The 22,198-nt window shown below is 39.6% G+C and overlaps 1 protein-coding gene across 1 annotated transcript in view; it reads right to left on the bottom strand.

Annotated features, from left to right (window-relative positions):
• LOC140244344 (glypican-6-like) overlaps positions 1 to 22,198 on the bottom strand; it is a 113,191-nt gene that overhangs the window by 60,999 nt on the left and 29,994 nt on the right. The window contains exon 2 of the mRNA XM_072323987.1: positions 6,592 to 6,750. Within this exon, the coding sequence (XP_072180088.1) occupies positions 6,592 to 6,750 (159 nt within the window). The remainder of the gene's footprint in view (positions 1 to 6,591; positions 6,751 to 22,198) is intronic.

The following is a 22,198-nucleotide window of genomic DNA, read 5'->3' as shown; positions in this document are numbered from 1 at the left end:
AGACTACTGCACACATTTTCAAAGGGAGTTTCAGCCAGTGGTTTTGAGGGGGTTAACTTCGGTCTTGATGAACAGGTTTAAGTGCCTCCAGTCATTGCCATTACCATGCATGACTGTCGAGCTCCTGACCACAACATTCTTACAGGGTAATCTGCCTTTCTCTACGACTCCCACAAGATTACAGCTCAACCACTTCCACAACACTATCATGGACCACATTTACGTCACTCTCATAGCTTCAAGTTTTCACTACAATGAAAAGGATGACATCGACTTATTACCTGGGAGATTGTTACAGCCACTGTTCACATGACAACATACAGCTAATGCTTGTGGCAATACGGTCCCCTGGGAATTCCCAGCCCAACAGAAACCAAAGCTACCTGCAGGAACCCAAGCCATCGCAGATTGCTATCCGCATCCTTTCGATAAAGGCCGACTATGTGAAAGTTGAAATATGCAGTGGGATACTGTAAAACACAACATTTTCGCGACATGAAATTTTCGCGAATGGGAGCCGACGGCCTTATTCACAGCATGAAATTTTCGCGAGTTGCCTCTACCACTCCATGCATACAGTGCAGACAAGATTTTATCGTGCATTTTAATTTTGCGAAACGTGGCTCTCGCGAAATTCACAAAATTGAAATGCACGCCAACATTCCTTGTTTTACAGTAGCGGGACGGCACTGTATAAAAAGCTGAACTTGGCACCTTCTTTGGAGCAAAAAGGCAAGAAGATGAGATGACCACTTGGCATCTTGGCTTGTATTCAGCAAGTCCCCTTCTCACCTCCTTCTTTAGAGAGAATTCAGAGTTCAATTGTGGGTTTATGACATCATCTCCGAACCTCCTTGTCTTCACTAATTAAAGTTGAAGTCTTTATCACTCACAGCCTTTCAACAATCTCAATTCCTCCTAAATACATCCATTACTATCATGTATTGCCAATTCAGTGCTCATTTCCAATAAACATCAAGGACTTGGGTGCTGCTGCACAGACAGAGGCTGAGTATTGCTATGGACATTGCTGTTAGACAGAACTCAGAGCTGGAGAAGGTGGAGAAAAATAGAAAAAAAAAAGGCTGGCAGCAAGGCTAGTATGGCAAACTGTGCATCATGATCTACCAAGATGTGTCATGATGGTAAAATCTTGTTACATAACCCCCCTCCCCCATTTAAGTAAATATAATTCCATTACCATTCCAAACAGACCATGCAGCGGGCATTCACATTAGCACATGAAGTAAAATCAATGGCACATCATTGGATAATGACTCCATTTCATGCGAAACATGCGACACTGTTGAAACCCCATTTGCACCTGTCGAGAGGCTCAAGAGGAGGAATAAAGTGACATGGCGCAACCAATATTATTCTGTAATACATGCCAACAACTTCCTTTTCAAGATTTCCTTTATATCCCCACATCCCTTCCTGCACATGTTCCTTTTTTTTTTTCTTTCGATTTCCTTCCACGGTCTCAAACCCTGGGACAAACATTATGACGAATGCATATCAATCAGTGTCTTTCCAGCAATATGATCATATTTCCATTTGCAGCAATGTCTGGAATCTCACTGAATGGTGCGAAGTAAGAGGTTGCTGGCAAAATATAGCAAGTGCAAGCTACAATGTAGCTTATCGGTATACAAATTCATCTTAGCTGTTGGCATAAGAATAATGATCAACACCAGTAACAAAAAGCCTGCTGGTTTAGGTTACAAACTGCATCATGAGCTAAATGCATCAAGTAATTCTTCAAACATACAAACTAGCAAATTTATTATATTTCTTTTATAACATGTATTATATAATCTTGAAATAAATCTATCTTGAAACACTATAAGAAACATAAAAACCATCATAATAAAACTGCTTAACAGCACTTAAAACAACAGAGAGGACACTTAAGGTTAGGCCCTATACTCTAGAAGGATATGAAGAATTTTGCAAATTCACTCCAAATGTGTGCAGTTTTCTCTCATATTTCACAAAAGTCTGAGAGAAGATCTCATTTGCTACGAAATGTAGTTTCTAACACAGATTTTCTGCAGAACTAGCACCCTTGAGCTGAAAAACTAAACGGGAATTTGGCAAAAACTTCAATCAAGTTGATTTAAGATTCAGTCTGCAATCGAATGGAGTTTACCGGGTACGTTTTTGAGTTCAACACCAGCACCAGAGTCTTGCCGGAAAAGGATAACAAACATTGGCCTTTTAGGCAGTCATAATTCAATGTTTTATCACCCATGAATCATGAACAAGCTACCAGAAAACAATAATATCCTGGCAATAACCTGCATGATATCACAAAGTTAGATCAGGGGGCCTCCTCGTAAATATTTAAAGGAGCATGTTATGCACACAAGCGGGTTACCCTCACAGGTAGCAATTATGAAAGACAGTCACATAACTCTGATGATTCATAGTTTTTGCTTCAGCTAAGTTTCTCAAAAAGTACCTCACTCTTGTAGGATTAAAGGTCCAGTTTACGTTTCAAAGCAGTGATTTAAAAAAATTTCAAGATATCACATTTGATGCATATAATAATAATAATAATAATAATATGTGTAGGTCTGTTGTATCACAAGACATCCTTTCAAATAAAATTTTCGCAATAAAGCCTAAAATATAAGGAGATGTCAGCATTTTTCTTAATAACCCATAACTGTAGACGGTTTAGTCGGGAAACATTTTTATTGTAACTTTTGTTCACATTTTGTGTATTTAACAATAATTAACATCGATGATGCAGATAAAAGATTTTACCGTGGCTGTTTCTATCCCTAACTCACATTCTAGAATTATTTTAAAGCACTAATGCTGGGTTTGTTTCATCTGCAAATGGGGAATCATGCCTTTAACATGAGCAACTGTGAGCTCACCAATATCACAATAGCCACAGTCACACTGGTAAAACTTCTCAAAGTTTAAGTTCTCGAAATTTTGTCTGTGCAGTGCAACATCCCACTAAAACTACAGAAATTTCCTGAAGCCCCACAAATCTTCTTAAAGCTTTGCAGTCTGAACACATCCAGCTGAAACATCCGAAAAGTTTGTGACATGACCAGTCCAATTCCTGTTTGCAATGCCTTCCAAGCTGTCAGATGGCGTGTTTGTTGTGCATGCACACCGGTGAAACCAAACTTCAAGAACTTATCGAGAACTGAGACTTCAAAAAATTTGTACCTACCAGTGTGAACTGACAGGAAAACTTTGCAAAGTATTCTCAAATTTAAAATACTTGTAGTTTTGCTAGTGTGACTGTGACTTGTGTACAATGAAAAAGATCACAAAGCACCCCCATTAAAAAAAAAAAAAAGAACGTTGCAAAGCAAAATTACAATAAAACTTCCATACTCTCATGAGCACATACTCACAGTCACACTAGCAAAACTACCAAGTATTTTAAATTTGAGAATACTTTGCAAAGTTTTCCTGTCAGTTCACACTGGTAGGTACAATTTTTTGGAAGTCTCTAAAACCAGAAACATTTGTGGCATGAAACTTTCCTGAATTAGATGCCCCCAACAGCCTTTTTTTCATGGCATGCAACTTTTGCAAATTGCCACTGCCATTCAATGTAATGTGTAGACAAAAATTTTTGCACCCATTTTACTTTCCCAACGCTTGGCTACTCGCAAAATTTGCGAAAATTTCACGCATACGAATATTTCTGGTTGAACACTTTACTCAATCCATACATACTGACAAACATACTCACATACGAACACCTGAACTCTTATTTATCCCCACCCCATTCTCTTTCTCTGTCTTTTTCTTTCTCTCTCTCTCTACACACAAACATGGAAGCTGCCTTGCTGCACACTATAGACACTATAGAACAATAACAACAATTCTCCCAAGACCGCAAACGACTTTTACAGCCCTGATTTATGGTTTGACCCTGACCTTCACCTGACTTGGAAATGACTTTGAATGTTCTAAGTAAAGACATGAGAACAAGTTTGAGAAGACAAGCTTCTGGATCTCTGTGTGAGGAGAGGTCAACCCCCAACACTGTTCAAAACAGAATTGTCAACAGCAAATTAAAGGGACATATCAACAACCTGTTTCTTTTCAAGAAATCTGAAAAGTGTGGTCCTTCAAGCTAATACTATGCAGAGTCACTGTAAGGATTCTAATAGGGACAATTTGTGAGTGAGTCAATTTACCACTCGATAAATCCCAGACATTATTAGAATGAACCGTTCAGTAAATGGAACACTTCTTCACATATTTTTTGTTTGTTTGTTTGTTTTTTAAGGCAATTGGACATCAGACAGCTCATACAGCCCACTTAGTAATCATCAAAAATTTCTGAAATAGAACCCCCACAATATCTAAATGGTGTCTTTTAAGGAAGATATTGGTCTCATAAATTGTCGTGAAATAAATGGTCATGAAACTGACAGCTGTGTCATATGTTTTCCTGTGATTTTCTGGTGATTCACAATTCTGTCAGTTACAATCTTAGTTTTAGTTACAGGCTCTCTAAATCCACAAAAATACAGATGATTATTTTTCCCTTTATTGTTTCGCTTCACTTTGAACTATGAACAGTCTCAAAGTCTCCATTAACCATCGATCAAACCATAAAATTCTACTTATGGCCATTTCAAGGTCTCCGTGGGTAATCACCAAAAAATTACAGTCTCGGCAATAAACTATAATTACTCTAAGTGGCAAACAGCATAGTAAATGTGGCCATCATACCAGGTCAGGTGTTAGCCTAAAGACCAGGTTTGCTACGGGTCATGTGGGCTCTCCAACAAAATCATAGCTAAATAATTCACATGCTGAATCCTTGGTGTTCCTTATCAGGACTTAAAGATTTGTTGCTCATATTTTCTGGAAAAATAAAACTCTCTTTCAGCATTCAAGAAAATGAAGGTGAGGGGATGGAATAAATATGCTCATGTCTTGCATACTGATATCAGGTACATCAGTTCAAGCTGAAATTTGACAAATATGTCTCATTGTTGACACATATTGCCAGGGGCAGATCCAGGAATTCTGTAAAGGGGAGGCACCTTTACAAAATTAAAAGGGGTGCATGTGCCCTCCCCCCCCCCCATTTTTCCTATTTATTTCTTTTGTTTTCACAACAACAAAAAAAGGAGGCGTGCGCCCAGTGCACCCTCCAATGGATCTGCCACTGCATATTGCCAAAATAAGTTTTAAAAAAATTGGCTACAATCATGACACCTTGCAAACGAGTACAACTATAGACTACATAATGTAGGTTATCTTCACAGTCTTGTTTCTTTTTATTGACTTTGTAGATTCAGAACTTTATGGAGAGCATGTTATCAAATGATGAGAACATCTAGCTGCATTATCTCCCATAGCACCAAACGTGTCAGATGATCGTAACGACAACATTTACTCTGGTGGGTATCTCGCGAGTCAACGAGGATAGAATAAAGGGCTTTTTACACTTGTGTTTCTTAACCCCGGACTTTCTCTGACCCAGGACTATCGTTAGTCCCGTACCAATTTTTTCAGCTTTTTACACTCGCCAATTAGTCCCGTACTATCTCTTGTCCGGGGCTAAGGAGAAAACTGACCTTTTTACACTCGTCTTTCTTAGCCCCGGACTTTCCAAACCACATGAATATTCATAATTACGCTGTGTACTGTACACATACACGCACGCACCGGCAGCACTTGATTACCTCGTTTCTGATTGGTCAGTGAGGGTCGCACTTCGTCTCCGTCGCTTAGCCCAGGATTATTTTTTCGTTCTGTTTACACTCACTTGCTTGGCACCGCAATTGCGGTGCTAGCACCGCAATTGCGGTGCTAACCCCTGCTATTTTGCAGGGCCAGATAGTACCGTACTATCGGTGGGGCTAGCCCACTTTGGCAAAAACGAGTGTAAACAGAAAGTGGGCTAAGGATAGTCCCGTACTATCGGTGGGGCTAAGGCCCCCCCTTAGCCCCACCGATAGTCCGGGGCTAAGCAAAAATTTACAAGTGTAAAAAGCCCTTAAGAGCAGAACTTCCCTCCGACAACATGAACTATTTGTATGCAAATTCCAAGCAAAGCAATTATGGAGAGAGAGTGGCCAGGCAACATGGTTAATTGATTTCTGTTTTTGGCTCAAAAGTTATGTCTACCTGATCAGCTAGACGCCTCGACTGTGGCTGAGGAGAGTAAAAAATCAATTAACTAACCACCTCCTGGTCGATTACTTCATTAACAATACCGCATCCTAGATATGAATGGTTGGATACAGGAACTGTTTTGTTTTTGTTTTGCTTTTTTTTTTTTGTCAGAAGCCAAAGTCAAGGTCTGTGGAAGTCCCAAATGCCTGCCAAACAAAGGTCATCCAACTGTTACACAAGCATTGCAATCATAACAAAGGCATTGTGTCATTTAATTAACCCTTATGCAGATTTCTAATACCTAAACTATATAAACAGGGCTTTACACAACTAACATAATTTTGAATTAATGGGACCAAGCACAGTCAAGCCATTCCTATCTATACAGGAGAGATACAGGAAAAGAAACATATGATTATGCTTCCGCCACAACATCACAAATGAAAAGACGAAAAAGACGTGGAGTACTGTACTTACTGTCAAATCTTTCTGCCCTACGAATGAAGTAATCCCGAAGTATACTGCTCTTTTCGTACACGACGTTTTCAAACGCTGAACTACTAATCTGTGTTAGCTCATTCTCCATGTTCATCGTACAACATGAATACCCGGACGGACACACTCTTAAGTCGTCACCTGGAGACAAAGGAGAGAAACAAAAGAGAGAAAGAGTGAATGCGATGCACGTAAAGAATCAAATATAATCAAATCGAAAACAAAACAAAAAATCCCCAAATATTGAAAACTAACATATCTTGACCATTTGTGACCAGTCCAGTCCCCTTCATGAAGAGAGACTGACCAAAACAATCAGTGATTTGTATGTGATATGCTGAGACAGTCCTGTGCTGTTGATTAATATGATTTAATCTGATTTGATCTGACTCGCCTCCAACACATTTTGAAGACTCTTTTCTCATTGGTACAGTTCTGCATAATTTGGTTAAATCAGTATCAAATCAGAAATGAATGATATACTGTGTTTGATGCATACCTACAAAGAACAGGTTTACTTGAAAGTCTTTGAATAAAACAAAACTGAAAAACACCAAAAAACCGTAATTCTTGAGAAAAAAATATGTTTCCAAGCTCAACGAAATCAAATTCAACATAGTTCTTGAAGAAGAAACTCTGAAATACCATGCTCATTGCTTTCTGTTCCTTTGAAGGGTGAGAACAGCCCATCAACCGCTACATCATCAAAAAGAACTGTGTCGGCATATTATGGAAAATATTCTTTGAAGTTATCTGAGGGACCATTTATCACAGATGCAATTCTCTATCACTGAATAGGGACACAATCTAATCAGCTAGTCCGTGATAGAGACTCAGAGACACGAAGTTCAGCAATGCTGAGAAGTTGTGTCATCATTTTGCGCACAAATTTATAGGATTTGTGGTTAAGAATGCCATATTATAATGGCTGCTGGCAAGAGTATCTGGAAGAGCACAATGGCGATGAAAAATCTGCCTCCCTTTTGGTTGTCAGAGATGTCTGAACTTAATCGCCCTCCACTCGGCGTATCAAAGAATCCAAGTTGAAGTCGACTCAATTCACCGCTCTGCCGCTGGGGCCACCATCGTCTTCCCTTTGTCTCTCATTGTATCGAGCCAGTGTGTCTGCATTGCACATGTATTCTGAGTGAACTTTAATGGGAATAGTCAAATCGAATGCAGTCAGAAGATGAGACCTATGCTATCGATCTGAATACCTGGACACAAGATTGCCCTCAGCCCCTGGACCATATATCCATTTTTTGGGGGGAAACACTCAAAATCCACACTTTTCCTAAGCTGCACCATGAGCATTTAATAATAGGTGGAGTTGGTGCATCATAAATTCCCACTCATCATCAAAATTATCCATTAATTAAGAGGCCAATAATACAACGGTACACGCATCACCTATGACACATTTTGAAGATGTTACATTGGTAGAAGAAAAAACTTTGGGTTGTTTTCTTTAGTGAGTTATCTCTTTTCCATCTCATTTCTACTCTTGTCAGAGTTTGGTTCTTTGTCTACAAGTTTCACCCACCTGCCCTGATAGAAATTCAATTTGCTGAGACAAATTTTTTGAATGCTCCACAAAGAGTTAGTAAAGAAAATCACACCCTTTTTTTGTAATTATGTGAACCATTAGTGACTAAGAATATGAGATGTACATACATTTTCTTGAATATTGATACTCAGATTAGTCAGTGACAGAAGAAAGTGATACATCCCTTTTTCTGAGGACTAAAACATTGTCACTTCACAAGAGAAAATGCATTTTCAGAGCATCTTATTACTTCGTATTTCTTTTTCCAACATGTAACAATTGCCGAGAAAATCTACACAACTAAAGGTAGTTTGGAGATAGAGATAGTGCTCCATGTTTTTCATGTACATTTGTATTCATGAATGATCAAATACAGCTCACACTGTGCACCGGCACATCATTGTTGACACATTGTTATGGAAATTAAATACCGCTGCCACTGCTGGAATTTTTACAATTATATGCGATAGAATTTTAGAAAGAATTCTCTCCTTCAGTCGACACTTAGATGACATCATTTGCTGCTGGAATCTGCTTCAGGTTCTTGTCATGTCTGGACATGACTCGACCCTAAGCTCCCCAAAAGCTGTCATCTGCCTGGCGGCCTGGCCTGGGTAAATACACTCTGAAATCCGTGAACAATACCATCTTCCTTTTCTCCACCACTGAGAGAAAGGGTGAGAACCCCTAAAGAAGAATGGATGGATGCCTTGTTGCCTTTTGTGACAATGATGCAACATTACCGCAAGTTTTGACAGCCTACATGTACTATGTCGGCCTAGGCTGCTTCAGGTATGGATTTGAAACCACAGGAACAGCATCATTCCTCATTGGAACACTCTCAGGAAGCGTTGTCAAACAGCCAACAGACGGAAGCTGGCTCCAAACCCAACCAAGAAGTGGCATCAGTCTCATATTTCAATTGATAAACTTCCGACATGGCTCTTGATACTATGCCGAGATTTCCTCGAATCAAAGCAGCAATGACTTCACACCTATGATGGAAGAAGGGAGCTTGTGTGATAACTGAGCTTTTCTTCGGGTCAGCACTCTGCCAACTACCTTCAACAAGTCTTTTCCCTCTCACACAAACTAAATCACTAAATTCTGGTTGCCCATGAGAACGCTTTGGCTTGCAAAAGGCTGCTAGCCTGAACAGACAGCAGCTCAAGTGCATGCTAACTCAAGTCCATTTCAATCTAAGACAATATAGGAGGCCAGAACAATCACTAGGGATATTTGGCAATAAACATTTTTTTTTTTCAACATCTGAACACATTTTGAAGACTTGTCATTGTTGAAAAATTAAGATTCCTAGTACGGAGAAGCAAAGAGAAAATTAGTGAAAGGGATGATATCAAAGTAAAACCCACATACTCAAAGACATATTAAATTTCACTTGTCAATATTTTTTTCAATCTTATGCCAGTGTCATACGTAAGAAAATTAAGCCACTGTCCAATTCAAGAATAAGAGTAATAGTTGCTGGTGCTCAGCTAAACTCTGGAGTGAATCACTCTTTTATATGTGATATGTGGTTATGATTTAAAGCGCTGCAAAATAGTAGTATGATTTTCCAACACCTGACCAGTAGCAAAAAAAAAATAAATAAATAAATAAATAGATAAATAAAAAACATTATTCATATTGAACTGGACAGAGTTTCTGAAGATATTTGAGATTAAACATAAACATACAAAATGCAAAACTAAGCTCCTTGTATTGAGCATACATCTGTTCACATACAAAATATGAATTTCTGTCTGCCAACATACAATGTACAGAAGATGACAAATGTGGCTTCTATTTGCTTCGGTGAGTTCTTCCTCACTGAAATCTCACATACTAGATCACACTCATTCAAACACAAACAGGACTTCCCTCCTCAAATATTTACTGCTCTATGAAACGCTCATCACACCGTTTCATTTACATACTGTATATGCCATATATTTCGCGAGTCTAAATTTTCACGAATAGGGAATTCCCAACGATTTCGCAAGTGGTTAAATTCGCGATTGTGGAGTCCCGTACTGAGCAGAGAAGAGTACACACGTACGTCACATTCACATCGGGATCAGAGTCAGTATTTTCGCGTGTCTTTAATTTCGCACGCATCCTTCCTAACTATATGCATACACACGCAGTATCTGTACCATTGTGAGTTTCTTTTTAAAGTGGAATCGGTAAATTTGTGGTTGGTTGCAAGGAGTCAAGCACACAGCATCACCTGCCCCCAAGATCCCACTCCTGTTGCCCACGACAACGGATGTTGAAAAAAAGGAGGTTCTAACCCAGATCGGTCAGATGCTTTTCAAATTCACCCCTCAACCCCTTTAAAAAAGAGGGGGGAAATATTTATCATCGTGCCACACTTAGCTTTTTTGTTAAAAATAGCGAAGGGATCAAAGACGAGGTAAATAGGAAAGGGGCAGAGAGTAAGAACGCACCGCGGACTGTTAACACAATTATTTGCCTTTTGTTCTCTTTGTCCAATGGTTTTCAATGCTCCTGGTAGGTCAGCTCACTGTCAAAGTGTCACGGTTAGGGCCAAATTCCACCGGCTCTTTCCTTTCTTTTGTGCAAAGTCGTGGCGAACCGAATTCCACCCCTCTGCATAACTCTACCCACTTTTTTCCCCCTCTTTCACTCCACTCTCTATTCCATTTCCCTCCTTTGCACGGCTCGAGTCATCCCTTACCATAACAAACTCTCTTTTTCTTTTTTTCCTTCTCTCACTGGACCGTCCCATTTTGTTTTTCAGGGGAATTTTAAAATCTAAATATCACATGATTTTGCAGAGATGTCTTTCTTTTTTCCATTCTGTTGCAAATACACTGTTTCTTTGCCAAATTCCATCTTTTCTTTTTCTTTTTTATTTCACAAGTGTACCTTGTATTTACCATCCCATGTTTGTTATGACTGAAAGTTTTGTTGAAGCATTTATCTTTGACAAAATTGGGTAAGCTTTTCTTTTCCTCTGATTAAAAAACAAAAACAAATGAGAAGACACAAATTTAAAAGGTACAAAAACTCATATCAAATACCTCCTTTCACAGTATTTCAGTATTTCTTTGCCAATGGAATTACATTTCCCTTCTTACATCTGTGAAAAGACTAAGCTAGTGTCTTACACAACATCTGAAATGTTCATGTTGTGATTAATTCTGATGTAAGAGACTAACGACTGCATCAAGTGAGCGGGCAGCTTCTATAGGCTGTTATCAAGCCTTGTTCTCGGTGGTATACTGAATTCTAGCAGCTCTCAGTTGGGCCCTTCTATTGTCCACCCCACGCTTCTCCCACTTTGAAGTGCCAGTGCGTGGGCAGAAAGAAAAGGTGAATGAATATTCCAACTATGCAGTCGGACCAGACATACCCGTCACTTAGCGAGTCTAAAACAAACTGAACGCATCCTGCCCCCGACAACGGTCCACGACAGGAAGGGAGCTGTACGCGACAAAAGTCACACAGTCATGTCGCAATGCATCGTCGCTGAATTGCCCAGCTCCTTTTCTTGTCCAGCCAAGCAAGCCATGCATGGCTGCAGATGATTACATAAAATACTCTGCACTTCTCTCATTCAACAGTTCAATTGCAAGTTGTCACTCTTTTTCCCTGTATCTTACTTTCTGAGTTCCCAGCTTTGATACCGCATGGTTAGGGCCTCTGAAAGTGCCATTGTACACCATTACTGGAGATGACTTTTAAGCTTTGATAACTCAGACAAACATGGTTGAAATTCTATCAAAATCAGACTTGAAATAATGTTACAACATTTTTCACAAAGCACATGTTTTCACAACATAGGTCTATAGTGATATTGGTCAAAACCAGATAATATGTATCTTGTCATAGAGAATATTGTCCACTTAAGTTGATTTCTGTTTAAGAACATAACAGAAAATTCATGTTTTCAACATTTCACTCTTTTGATTTAATCATTGCTAGATTTACTACAACACAACAGAACTTATGTGAGGTACAGCTGTATCTTCTTTTGAAATAAAAAAAAAATGCAATGATTACTGTGACCACCATATGACAGTTCACAGCAAATTCGTACTCTGTATGATCCAATGAGATGCTTTTCTCTTGATGTTTGCAAGAAATTATTTAGTGTTTTCACCTTTAATATATGACAATTTTTTTTTCTCTATTTTCAAAGAGAGTTCAGCAAATAATCAGTAATGATGATACTAATTTGATACTCAAATTCTCTGAAGTCCCACAAATTTAAAAAAAGAAATGCTGATATCTTACTATGGTTAATAAAATCTTCTGTCTATCCACTTCCATCAAACTTTTCCTTCTAACACAAAATTGTGTGATGTACCATCCACTTTATTCTGTAATTATCCATCTATACATAGATCCTTTATAAATCTCACTTCAAGTTCATTAAACCACACATGCAAATCTCTCTGAATGAAGCCTTGCTTTCGTTACACAATCTACTATTTCCTGTTTGTGGCTTACTTCCGGGCAAGAGTGCTAAAAAGGCCTTGTTACAAAAATCATGCACATCACACAACAGAACCTCCCACCATGGAGCTAGCCCCATGCTCCCACCTACTTCTTCTGTCCACCATTTCCTCCACTGGTCATATACAAGGCAGAAATTATGTCAACATCCCTTGCCTTCTCCCCAAACAAGAAATAAATACCTGCCTATGCCACGAATATTCCTGCCGTATTTCCGATTGCCTTAACAGCCCTACCAGAAATTGGAGGCGTCCCCTCCCCTCTGACAGTCAGGGGTGATCCACACGTGTGAGATTTGCCATTTTCTTCACAAATGACAAATCACCAGATTGCGCAACAGGTAGGAAATATACTAGTCACAAGAAATCAACTGACAAATGAAAAAAGGGCATGGGAGAGAAGGAGAAAAACCACTAATTGCCTGATTCATTACTATTTTAGATGAAAATGTAGGGCCTACATGTTGCTTTTTTCAAAGATGAGTTCTCAGTTATTCTCAGGGAGAAAATCATTCCGAAACTTGTGATGCTTCTTTCAGCATATGACTAAAGAATTCCTGCTGATTAACGACTTTGAGCTAAGACAAATTCAGATTCTGTTTCAAACATGAAAGGCTGTTTTGTTGAAACAAAACCACAGGCTGTAGCTCACATAGAAACAGGAGGTGACCATGTCTGTGCCATACACATGTATTCTTGACTGGAGACATGGCTGAGGCAGTGGCTACTTATGCTTGACCTCTCCGTTGACAAGGGTCAGACCCGGAGAAAGACAAATCAAGAGGCAGCATTGCTTTGCGAGCAAAGGCCCACAACCCAGGATCAATAACAGCCAAATCAATAAATGTCACCGGTACTCTATGAGGCTCCGCATCTTTAATAATCACGACGAACCCCCGATATCAGCACACAAACCCCCTCCCCTCAACATCCTCTACACATCACACAAACACACACACACACACACACACATACAAATACACACATACAAATACACACATACACATTTTGCCCACTGTCCCTTTTCATTTCCTCCAGTTTCTCTCGTTTCTCGTCTGCTATCACGAGATGAACCTAAAATCCTTCTCTTCTTTCATTCCCCTCTCCCTTTTATCAAACAATTGCAGGCCTGGCTGGCCTTCTATGAGTGAAGCTAAGCATACTACCATATAATGTGGATTAAAAAAGTCTTTCTCCGAGAATGCTTTACCAAGGATATTCTCTACTCGATCGATTTTCTCGGGAGAATGTAAAAGGGATTCCTGCATGAATGCCGAGTTTGACATCGTAAATCATTCCATTTCTTTTTCATTCTTAATAAGAGAAAATCTGCATCAATATTTTTCGCAAAACATTAAATTGTCTTAAACATTCCCAAATAGTCATGTATTTATGGCACACAGCTTTTAGTCCTCACCCCAAAAAGTACACCATTTCACAGTCAGTATAAAACACAGCTCATTCATTGTTAGGAGCCCTGATAGCAGGTCATCTGAGGTTGGTTGGCACAGGTTGTAAAGTTCACTAGAGGTCAAATCTCCCACAGCCTACCACATTCCATCAACCAGTCTACATGAGAGGTAGGTATCACATGACAAGGGGGATGTGGTGGGTAACATCCTGTCCCCCCCCCCCCCCCCCATCCCACTTTCCCCTTACATTAGCCCTCAACATCATGCTAGATTCATTAAAGAACCCCACAATAGCAAACAAAAGATACCCATTTGCCCTAAATTCTAATGTTTTCAGCAAAAAAAAAAATATACCTCTTTAAAATACTTATGTTTTCAAATATGATTTACACATTCAAATGAAGGTTTTCGTTGACTAGAAACTTTTAACGAACATTGCAACTAGACCTACAAATGAGGTTAAACTGGATTCAAAGTTTTCAAAATCATAATCGAGGCATGGGTAGCTTAAGGAAGTTTGCGTAATCAGGTCTTCAGGGATAAAATATCCATACACAAATTTAAAGCATCACTACACATGTCTGGCACTCCTATTAACCCATTGAGGGTGAGTCCCGAGTATACTCAGGCAAGCATCTACGGGAATATGCGTGTCGTAGCAAAATCAAACCGTCCTCAACGGGTTATTAAAGGAGTTTTTAGAATCAACTGCGCCTTTTAAAGAAATTTTTCAAGGAGATAAATGATCTTATTTCAATTCTTGCTGCTAGGTAAGGCAAGCTTCCAATAGAGTGGCAGCATGCTTTGAGGTCACAATAAATGATCACTGTGATGAATGTATGCAGGGTTCTCGCCAGGAATTTCTTCACGCTTGTCGGCATTTATGCGCGCTGTTCTGGGGGTGGGTACGGGAGGGGGGTTCCCCCTCCTGCGCGAAGCGCGGAAGCCTTCGCTAATGCTCAATACAACACAGATAAATCGCCGCTAAAATGCCACTAAATGCGACATTCTCACGGAGATGTAATGAACGTTGTGAGGGGCATATTCTCACAGAAACAGTGCAGAAACTCCATACCTTATGTTAGCGGCAGTTCCTAAATAATACCGGTAAATGAAATAGAAGTAGGTGCCGATGGTGGAGGTTCCGATTTCTTTTAGGCCTTTCCTGTTTCACTGTTGCAATAAGTAGCCGCCTCTGCATCGCAACAACGCGCGCCGTGTTGCTTTCTCGCCGTCTGCTCGACCACGTGGTAGGCCTATTGCATGCAGATGCGCGAGAAGCGATCGAGAACTTTCGGGACATCGTTGCACTTTCCTTTCTTGGTATACTGCGGTAGTTTGGCCGTGACATCAAAGAGATATCCTACAATTTTAAATGCAATGATGGTCATTATTCCGAAGGTTTGTTTAATCATAAAATGAAACGATTCATTACTGAGTACTTCGAAGGTTTGTAATCGAAAACAACAACAACACCAAAGGTCGGTACTACAGATGAATGTTCAAAATAAAACTGATTTCGTTCGAAGATTAACAAGCATTTTTTCTTTATCATTTTCCGATCAACGAACCTTCAGAAAGGAATCTATCATCTATCATCGTTATTGTTTCAGAATAAAAAACCTTCAGAATAAGAAAACACCGTTTTGGGGCCGTTGTTGTAATTCCGAAATTATACTGGCAGAACATTCGAAATAACAAAACTGATATCGTTTGGATATACACGAATATTTTCTCCTTTATAATTTTTCTATTAACGATCATTCAGAATCAAGAATGTAGAGTATTATTTTGCCATTATTCTGTCGGAGTAACGAACCCTGAGGGTAAGAAAACTATAACCGTTTTCATTTCTTCTTTATCGTTTTCCGATTAACGATCGTTCAGAATTAAGAATCTAAAGTATTATCGTTATTCTTTCGCAGTAACGAACCTTTCAGAGTAAAAGAAAACTAACAGTTTTGGGGCCGTCGTTTTATTCTGAAATTTCACTGACGGAAACGTTTGAAATAACAAAACTGATTTCGTTGTGAAATGAACGGACATTTTTTAAAATCATTTTTGGATTAACGAACCTTCAGAATAAGGAATATAGCATTGTTTTATCATTAATCTCTCGGAGTAACGAACCCTAAGAGTAAGAAAAGTGCAACTGTTTTTTTTGGCAGTTGTTTTATTCCAAATTTCACTGGCAAAACGTTCGAAATGACGCACTGATTTCGTTTTGAAATTTACGGACATTTTTCTTTATTCAATTTTCGGTTAACGAACCTTCAGAATAAAGAATCTACAATTTATTATTTCATCATTACTACTTCTGTCGGAATAACAGACCCTTATAGAGTACGAAAACACGCTGTTTTGTGCCGTCGTTTTATTCCGAAATTTCACTGACAGAAACGTTCGAAATAACAAAACTGATTTCGTTGTGAAATGAACGGACATTTTTTCTTAATCATTTTTTTTTTTGATTAACGAACCTTCAGAAGAAGGAATCTAGCATTATTTTTTCATTAATCTGTCGGAGTAACGAACCCTCAGAGTAAGAAAACTGCAACCGTTTGGGGGCAGTCGTTTTATTCCAAAATTTCACTGGCAAAACGTTTGAAATGACGCACTGATTTCGTTTTGAAATTTACGGACATTTTTCTTTATTCAATTTTCGGTTAACGAACCTTCAGAATAAAGAATCTACAATTTATTATTTCATCATAACTACTTCTGTCGGAATAACAGACCCTTAGAGTACAAAAACACGCTGTTTTGTGCCGTCGTTTTATTCCGAAATTTCACTGGCAGAACGTTCGAAATAACAAAACTGATTTCGTCGTGAAATGAACGGACATTTTTTCTTAATCATTTTTGGATTAACGAACCTTCAGAATAAAGAATCTAGCATCATTTTATCATTAATCTGTCGGAGTAACGAAAAAAAAATGAACATTGGTGGCGATAACTGATGCTGGTGTAGAGAAAAACAAAGACAGCTCGCTCTAAAGATGCTTCCTTCTTTCAGTGTATTTTCTCCCCAGTCATTCTTATCGTTCTCCTCCCATGAACCCCTGCCATGCACGGACGATGAACAAAACAAAATGTTACCGACGCTGCAATGAAAAAAAAAAAGAAAAAAAAAGAAAGAAACACGTCCTCGAAGCAAATTATCTACACTTTTCAAGTTGAAAAAATTGATGTTCGTAATGAAGAATAAAAAAAAAAAGCACGACCTCAAGCAGTGGGGAAACTTGATATCATGGCTTGTGGAAATTTCCACGAAAGCCAGGTGTCAGATAAAGAATGTCGCGCGTACTGCCACCTTGCTTCAGTAGTCGTAAACAGCGTGTACATAGCATGTAAACCAACTGGGAATATTGATGAATGATCAGCCATTTATTTTCTGCCCATGAAGGCCCCCTAACCCACCTTTTAACAAACCAACCCAGAAGCACGTGGAGCATTACGTACGTTGAACTTGAAAGACCATCATGACAGAATTACTATAAATTTCGGCCCGGAGAAGGAAAATGGAATATTCACGAATGACGTTTACAAATCCATGGAAATTGAAAAGGCTAAAATGGAACGCATAACCCACTGAAACTACCAAAACTTAAATAACAATTTGCATTTGCTTACTCCATCGCACGTTCTTTTTTCTTTTCTTTTTTTAAACGAAAAATGGTGTTAATTTTCTCTCTGCGGCAATGCTTTGAACGCATCTAATTTTGCATCATTGCCGATGGCCAGCTTCCTAAAGAATTGATACGAATCCTTTCAAATATACGAAACAAAGTCTAAAAATCCTGGATCCTGGCGGTGAATTTCGATGGTATTATAAATCCTGCTCACTATCAAAATTTAATCATCAATAGTTCCTTGCGCCATTTTACCAACCAACTGTAACTGTTCCTGAAAATTTCATCCTAATCTGTTCCCAAATTTTGACTTATTTTGCGAATAGAGAGACAGACAGGCAGACAAACTAACAAACAAACCAAAGCAGCCAAAAAAAAAAAAAAAAAAAAAAAAATACAACCTTTGGCGGAGGGGGGCATGCATTTCATATCGTTTGTTTTTGCGTAACCCGACAACAAGCGTGACAACAAGCGAGCACGTGTCAGCCTTCCTCGGCCTCCTTCGGCCTCCGACCCTCTCTTTCCGTCCTCTCTCTCCCTCTCACAATACACTGTACCGTTAAGCGTTGTACACGCAGGCAGTGGCCGGCTGGGTGCTTGTGCATGTGTGTGTGGATCCCAAATCAGAGCGCATGTGAGTGAGCAAGTGTGTGATGTGGTGTGTATCAGCTAGTCGCTCTGTTATTTGTTGAGCCGCGTTGTTGTGATCGGTGCGGTGACTGCGTAGATAAATTTTTGCGCTTGTATAAGTATGTAAACTGCTGCTGCTTTCAACATCTAGCATCTTTTCTAGCCAGATAATAAAGACTGAAAAAGGCGAGAAATTGGTCCGAACTGAGCTCGTCAAGCAAGTTACCCTTGTCGGCAAGTTCACGCGTGGTGTTACCCTTGTCGGCAAGTTTTACCCTTGTCGGCAATTGCTTCTTCAAACCGCACGCTTGTCGGGGCCGACAAGGGTGATATACGCTGGCGAGATCCCTGGTATGCATGAAATGTAAGCATGCACTGCGATCTTACCAATTCTGCATGCTACACCACAGACATTCCTAACTTCCACAAAACCACAAACAGCACAACTCGTACATCTTGATCACATTATACTGTAGTGTAGATAAAACAGATATAATTCAGTTGTGATTATCTTACAATCCCTTCAGTTCACTGAGCTGGTGCTTCATCTTTTGATTTCTTCTATTTTCAATGACAAAAGCACTCATAACCTCATTCTTGGACAAAAGTACTTCAGTCCTCTCAAGATTATCCTTTGAAAATACCATCAACACATCTAACAAGCTGGTCAAGAATGGTTATAACACTTAAAAGCAGCATATTTTCTTGCATCAAATACGATCAAAAGCACTCTGCTATGCCGAAGATCGCTAAAGAAATAAAGAAAAACATCTTGCGGCAGGGACGATTCATGACCAGGAATGGGAGAAATTTTGGAAGTATTTCTCAAGGACACTATAACATTCAGGATGGAAGAGTTGAAAGCTACATAAAATATTGATGTCACTGCATTCCTGTGCATCAAGAAGTGAGTGAGCGCTGTGTATATTTTTGTCTAGCTTGGGGGGGGGGGGGGGGGAGGGTCACTCTATGGAGAGACAGAGCCTCAATTACACTGTGCTGACCTCATCGATCCTGAGGTCATCTTGAGGTCATAGCAAAATAACCTCCATACCAGCAAAAGAGAAAAAAAAAATATGCCAACTCTGATTCTCTAGGGAGAAATGTTTGGCCTTGACTGGACCCGGCTGGGGTCTGTCTGCTAGGAATAACATTCCTCAACACCCAAAATCAGCATCACTTTAGGGTGAGATAGATGGAGGGCTAATGGAGGGAGATGGTGGAGGATGGGATAAAAGGGATTTAGGGAGGGGGAAACTGTGGAGGCCAGGTGACTCTATAGATGACTATAACAACCCATTCTAAAAAAAAAAAGGGGGGGTCAGCCATCTCTCTTAAGATATAGAATCATATTGCCAATGCATTCCATATAACCTCATACATCATCTACATCAGTGATGTAGCCTACTGATAACAGTATAGATATCCAGAAATATTCAATAAACAATATTCAATACCTTGTCCTATATACCAATCAATAGTTGCATTGTTAATTGTCTATCTATATCATGCATAGTCATTATAAGCAAAACAGAACTGTGTCCTGTTTGCTATTGAATAGTTTTGACATGTAAATGATAGGTTGTAAAACAAACTTAGTAAATTTTATATCTAATTTATTCAATGCTGAAAAGTGCATTAGACTGAATTTTCATTGCCTTCTACCATTCTAAGTCAAACTGACCTGTAAGTTCACATAGAGCATTGAGCATACAAAAAAAAAAAAAGAAGAATACTGGGGAATTGCCGACACCTGAAGTCATATTAGTCCTGTGCAGGTCGCTTATTAAGGAGGACCAATTGAAATCATTATTTGCCTGCACATCCAGGACACTACAAAAACAAAACTTTCATTCTACTCATCTAACTTGTCCAACAGGGAGATTTAGTAGCCCTTGTCAATCGGGCAAGAGGATTTTATAGCATCCTGGCTGAAAGCCCCATATCCTAGCCCCTTCCCCCACCCAACTTGTCCCATGCACCAAAACTTCCCATCTCCTCTCCCCCTGCCTTCCATGTACATAACCCATCTTCATCACTTTCCATTACTCTCCACTATTCTTCTACTCCCTACCCACTCTCTCCCTCTCCACCCCCTCCCCATCCCCACCCCATCTGTACCCCCCCCCCTTCCCTCCTACCCCATCCTCTTCATATTTACCCTGCTCCCCTCCATAGCCAAGGACACAGGAGCTTGACATGACCGGCATAATATATGTATGCAAGTTCACAGCCCTGTAAAGGCCTGCCTCTCCATAATGCATGGTGAGCCCTGCACCTTACAGACACTACCTAGTCTATATCTCCAGACCTCAAATTAGCCCTGACCCCGACATGTTCTCTTTTATTTATCATGGTGGCAAACAGCTCCCAATTAAAGTAAGGATAAATTAACCAGGGAAAGAGATTTCAAGTAATATTCTATATGTGCAGTGATTCCCATTTTAATGAAATGGTTCTGTGGGTATATTTTCATAGGAGACCTTCATATGCACACTTTCTGGTCATTAAATATACACACTAGGTCTATCACATACAGATTATGAGGGTCTAGACGTACGCAATCCATGTAATTTGATCAAGTCATTACCAGTAATGACCTTACGAACCTTGCCTACAGCATGGCAAATTACGCTGCTTGATGAGTCTCAAACCCATGCCATAGTCATAAAAACCCTGGAAAACTTCCCTACTCCGTGAAACCAAAGAATTAGCCTGATGAGTAATGCTTACAGATGCTTGGAACAATTGAGAAATTTGATCAGCACGTTATATCATACTCTTTTGTGAGTAAGCAAAACATGAATTAATATAGACTTGCTATAAACACTACAGCATGTGAAACTGCTTTATGATTATGAAAACATTCATGCACTTTTTGAAACTCAACATTGGTTGCGTTGCTTCTTTTTTTTTTTTCTTCTTTCTTTTTTTTTCACCTGATTTGCAGCAGGTTGTGTTTACTTACTGCCGTGGCTACCAGCCAAATGAACTACTCACTAAGTACACACATCCACATATCAATCAATCAACGGTTTCGAGATGCCATGGACAAGAATGATTTGCTAACTGTTTGTCCCAAAACAACAAGTATGAGAGCCAGGTACATACGCACATACAGCATGTACATACATTTTTCTTTTCCGAAACTTGAATTGCTTCGCTGAGCGAAATCAGAAGTTTAGTATAATATTTCTCTGGTTTTCACTGTAAGAGTCATTTTTTTTACCCATTCATTTAAAGACACCATAATCATCGACTCAAGTTAGGCAGGAAATGTACACATGCTTCATCCGTAACAACAAAATATGCTGGTCTGTGAGAAAGCTACATGTAGGTGAGAAATATCAAATTCAGTGTTCATTTTATTGGCTAGAGAGCAATAATTCTGGCAAATACTGAGGTGATACTTAAAAATAATCTGTTTTAAGCACTACAGAGATTTCTTGATGAGAATGGGAGACAGGGCTATAGCAGGGGGTGCAAAAACTGAGTCTGACTTCGAGACTACATGAGAGGAGAAAAGGGAGGCCATCTTGGATCAGGGGGTTGTCAGCAAAACCCACATCCCCTCATCTCTCATCTCGGGGCTCAGTGTTGGATTTCAGGTTCTCCCGCTTTTCCCTCCAACTCCTCCTGTAGTACCTCCGCATCTCACCTGGCTCTGTGAGGCAACCTACAACATGTTGAGCTGACCGGAGCACCCCACCCCCTCTTCAATTTTTTTCCCACCCCACCCTATACAGTCCATTCCCCCCCCCCCCCTCCATCCTCAACCCTTAGACCTTGCAGGTAATTTATTTTGTGAGGCTTGCTCCTTCCCAGCCAGCAGGAGTTTGATATTCAAGAATTTCCTCGCCACGGCAACGCACACTACAGGCTCCA

The sequence above is a fragment of the Diadema setosum genome, chromosome 21 (assembly GCF_964275005.1).
Source record: "Diadema setosum chromosome 21, eeDiaSeto1, whole genome shotgun sequence".
Taxonomy (NCBI): domain Eukaryota; kingdom Metazoa; phylum Echinodermata; class Echinoidea; order Diadematoida; family Diadematidae; genus Diadema; species Diadema setosum.
Note: the sequence above shows the minus strand (reverse complement) of the source record. Positions and strands in the feature narration are given on the sequence as shown.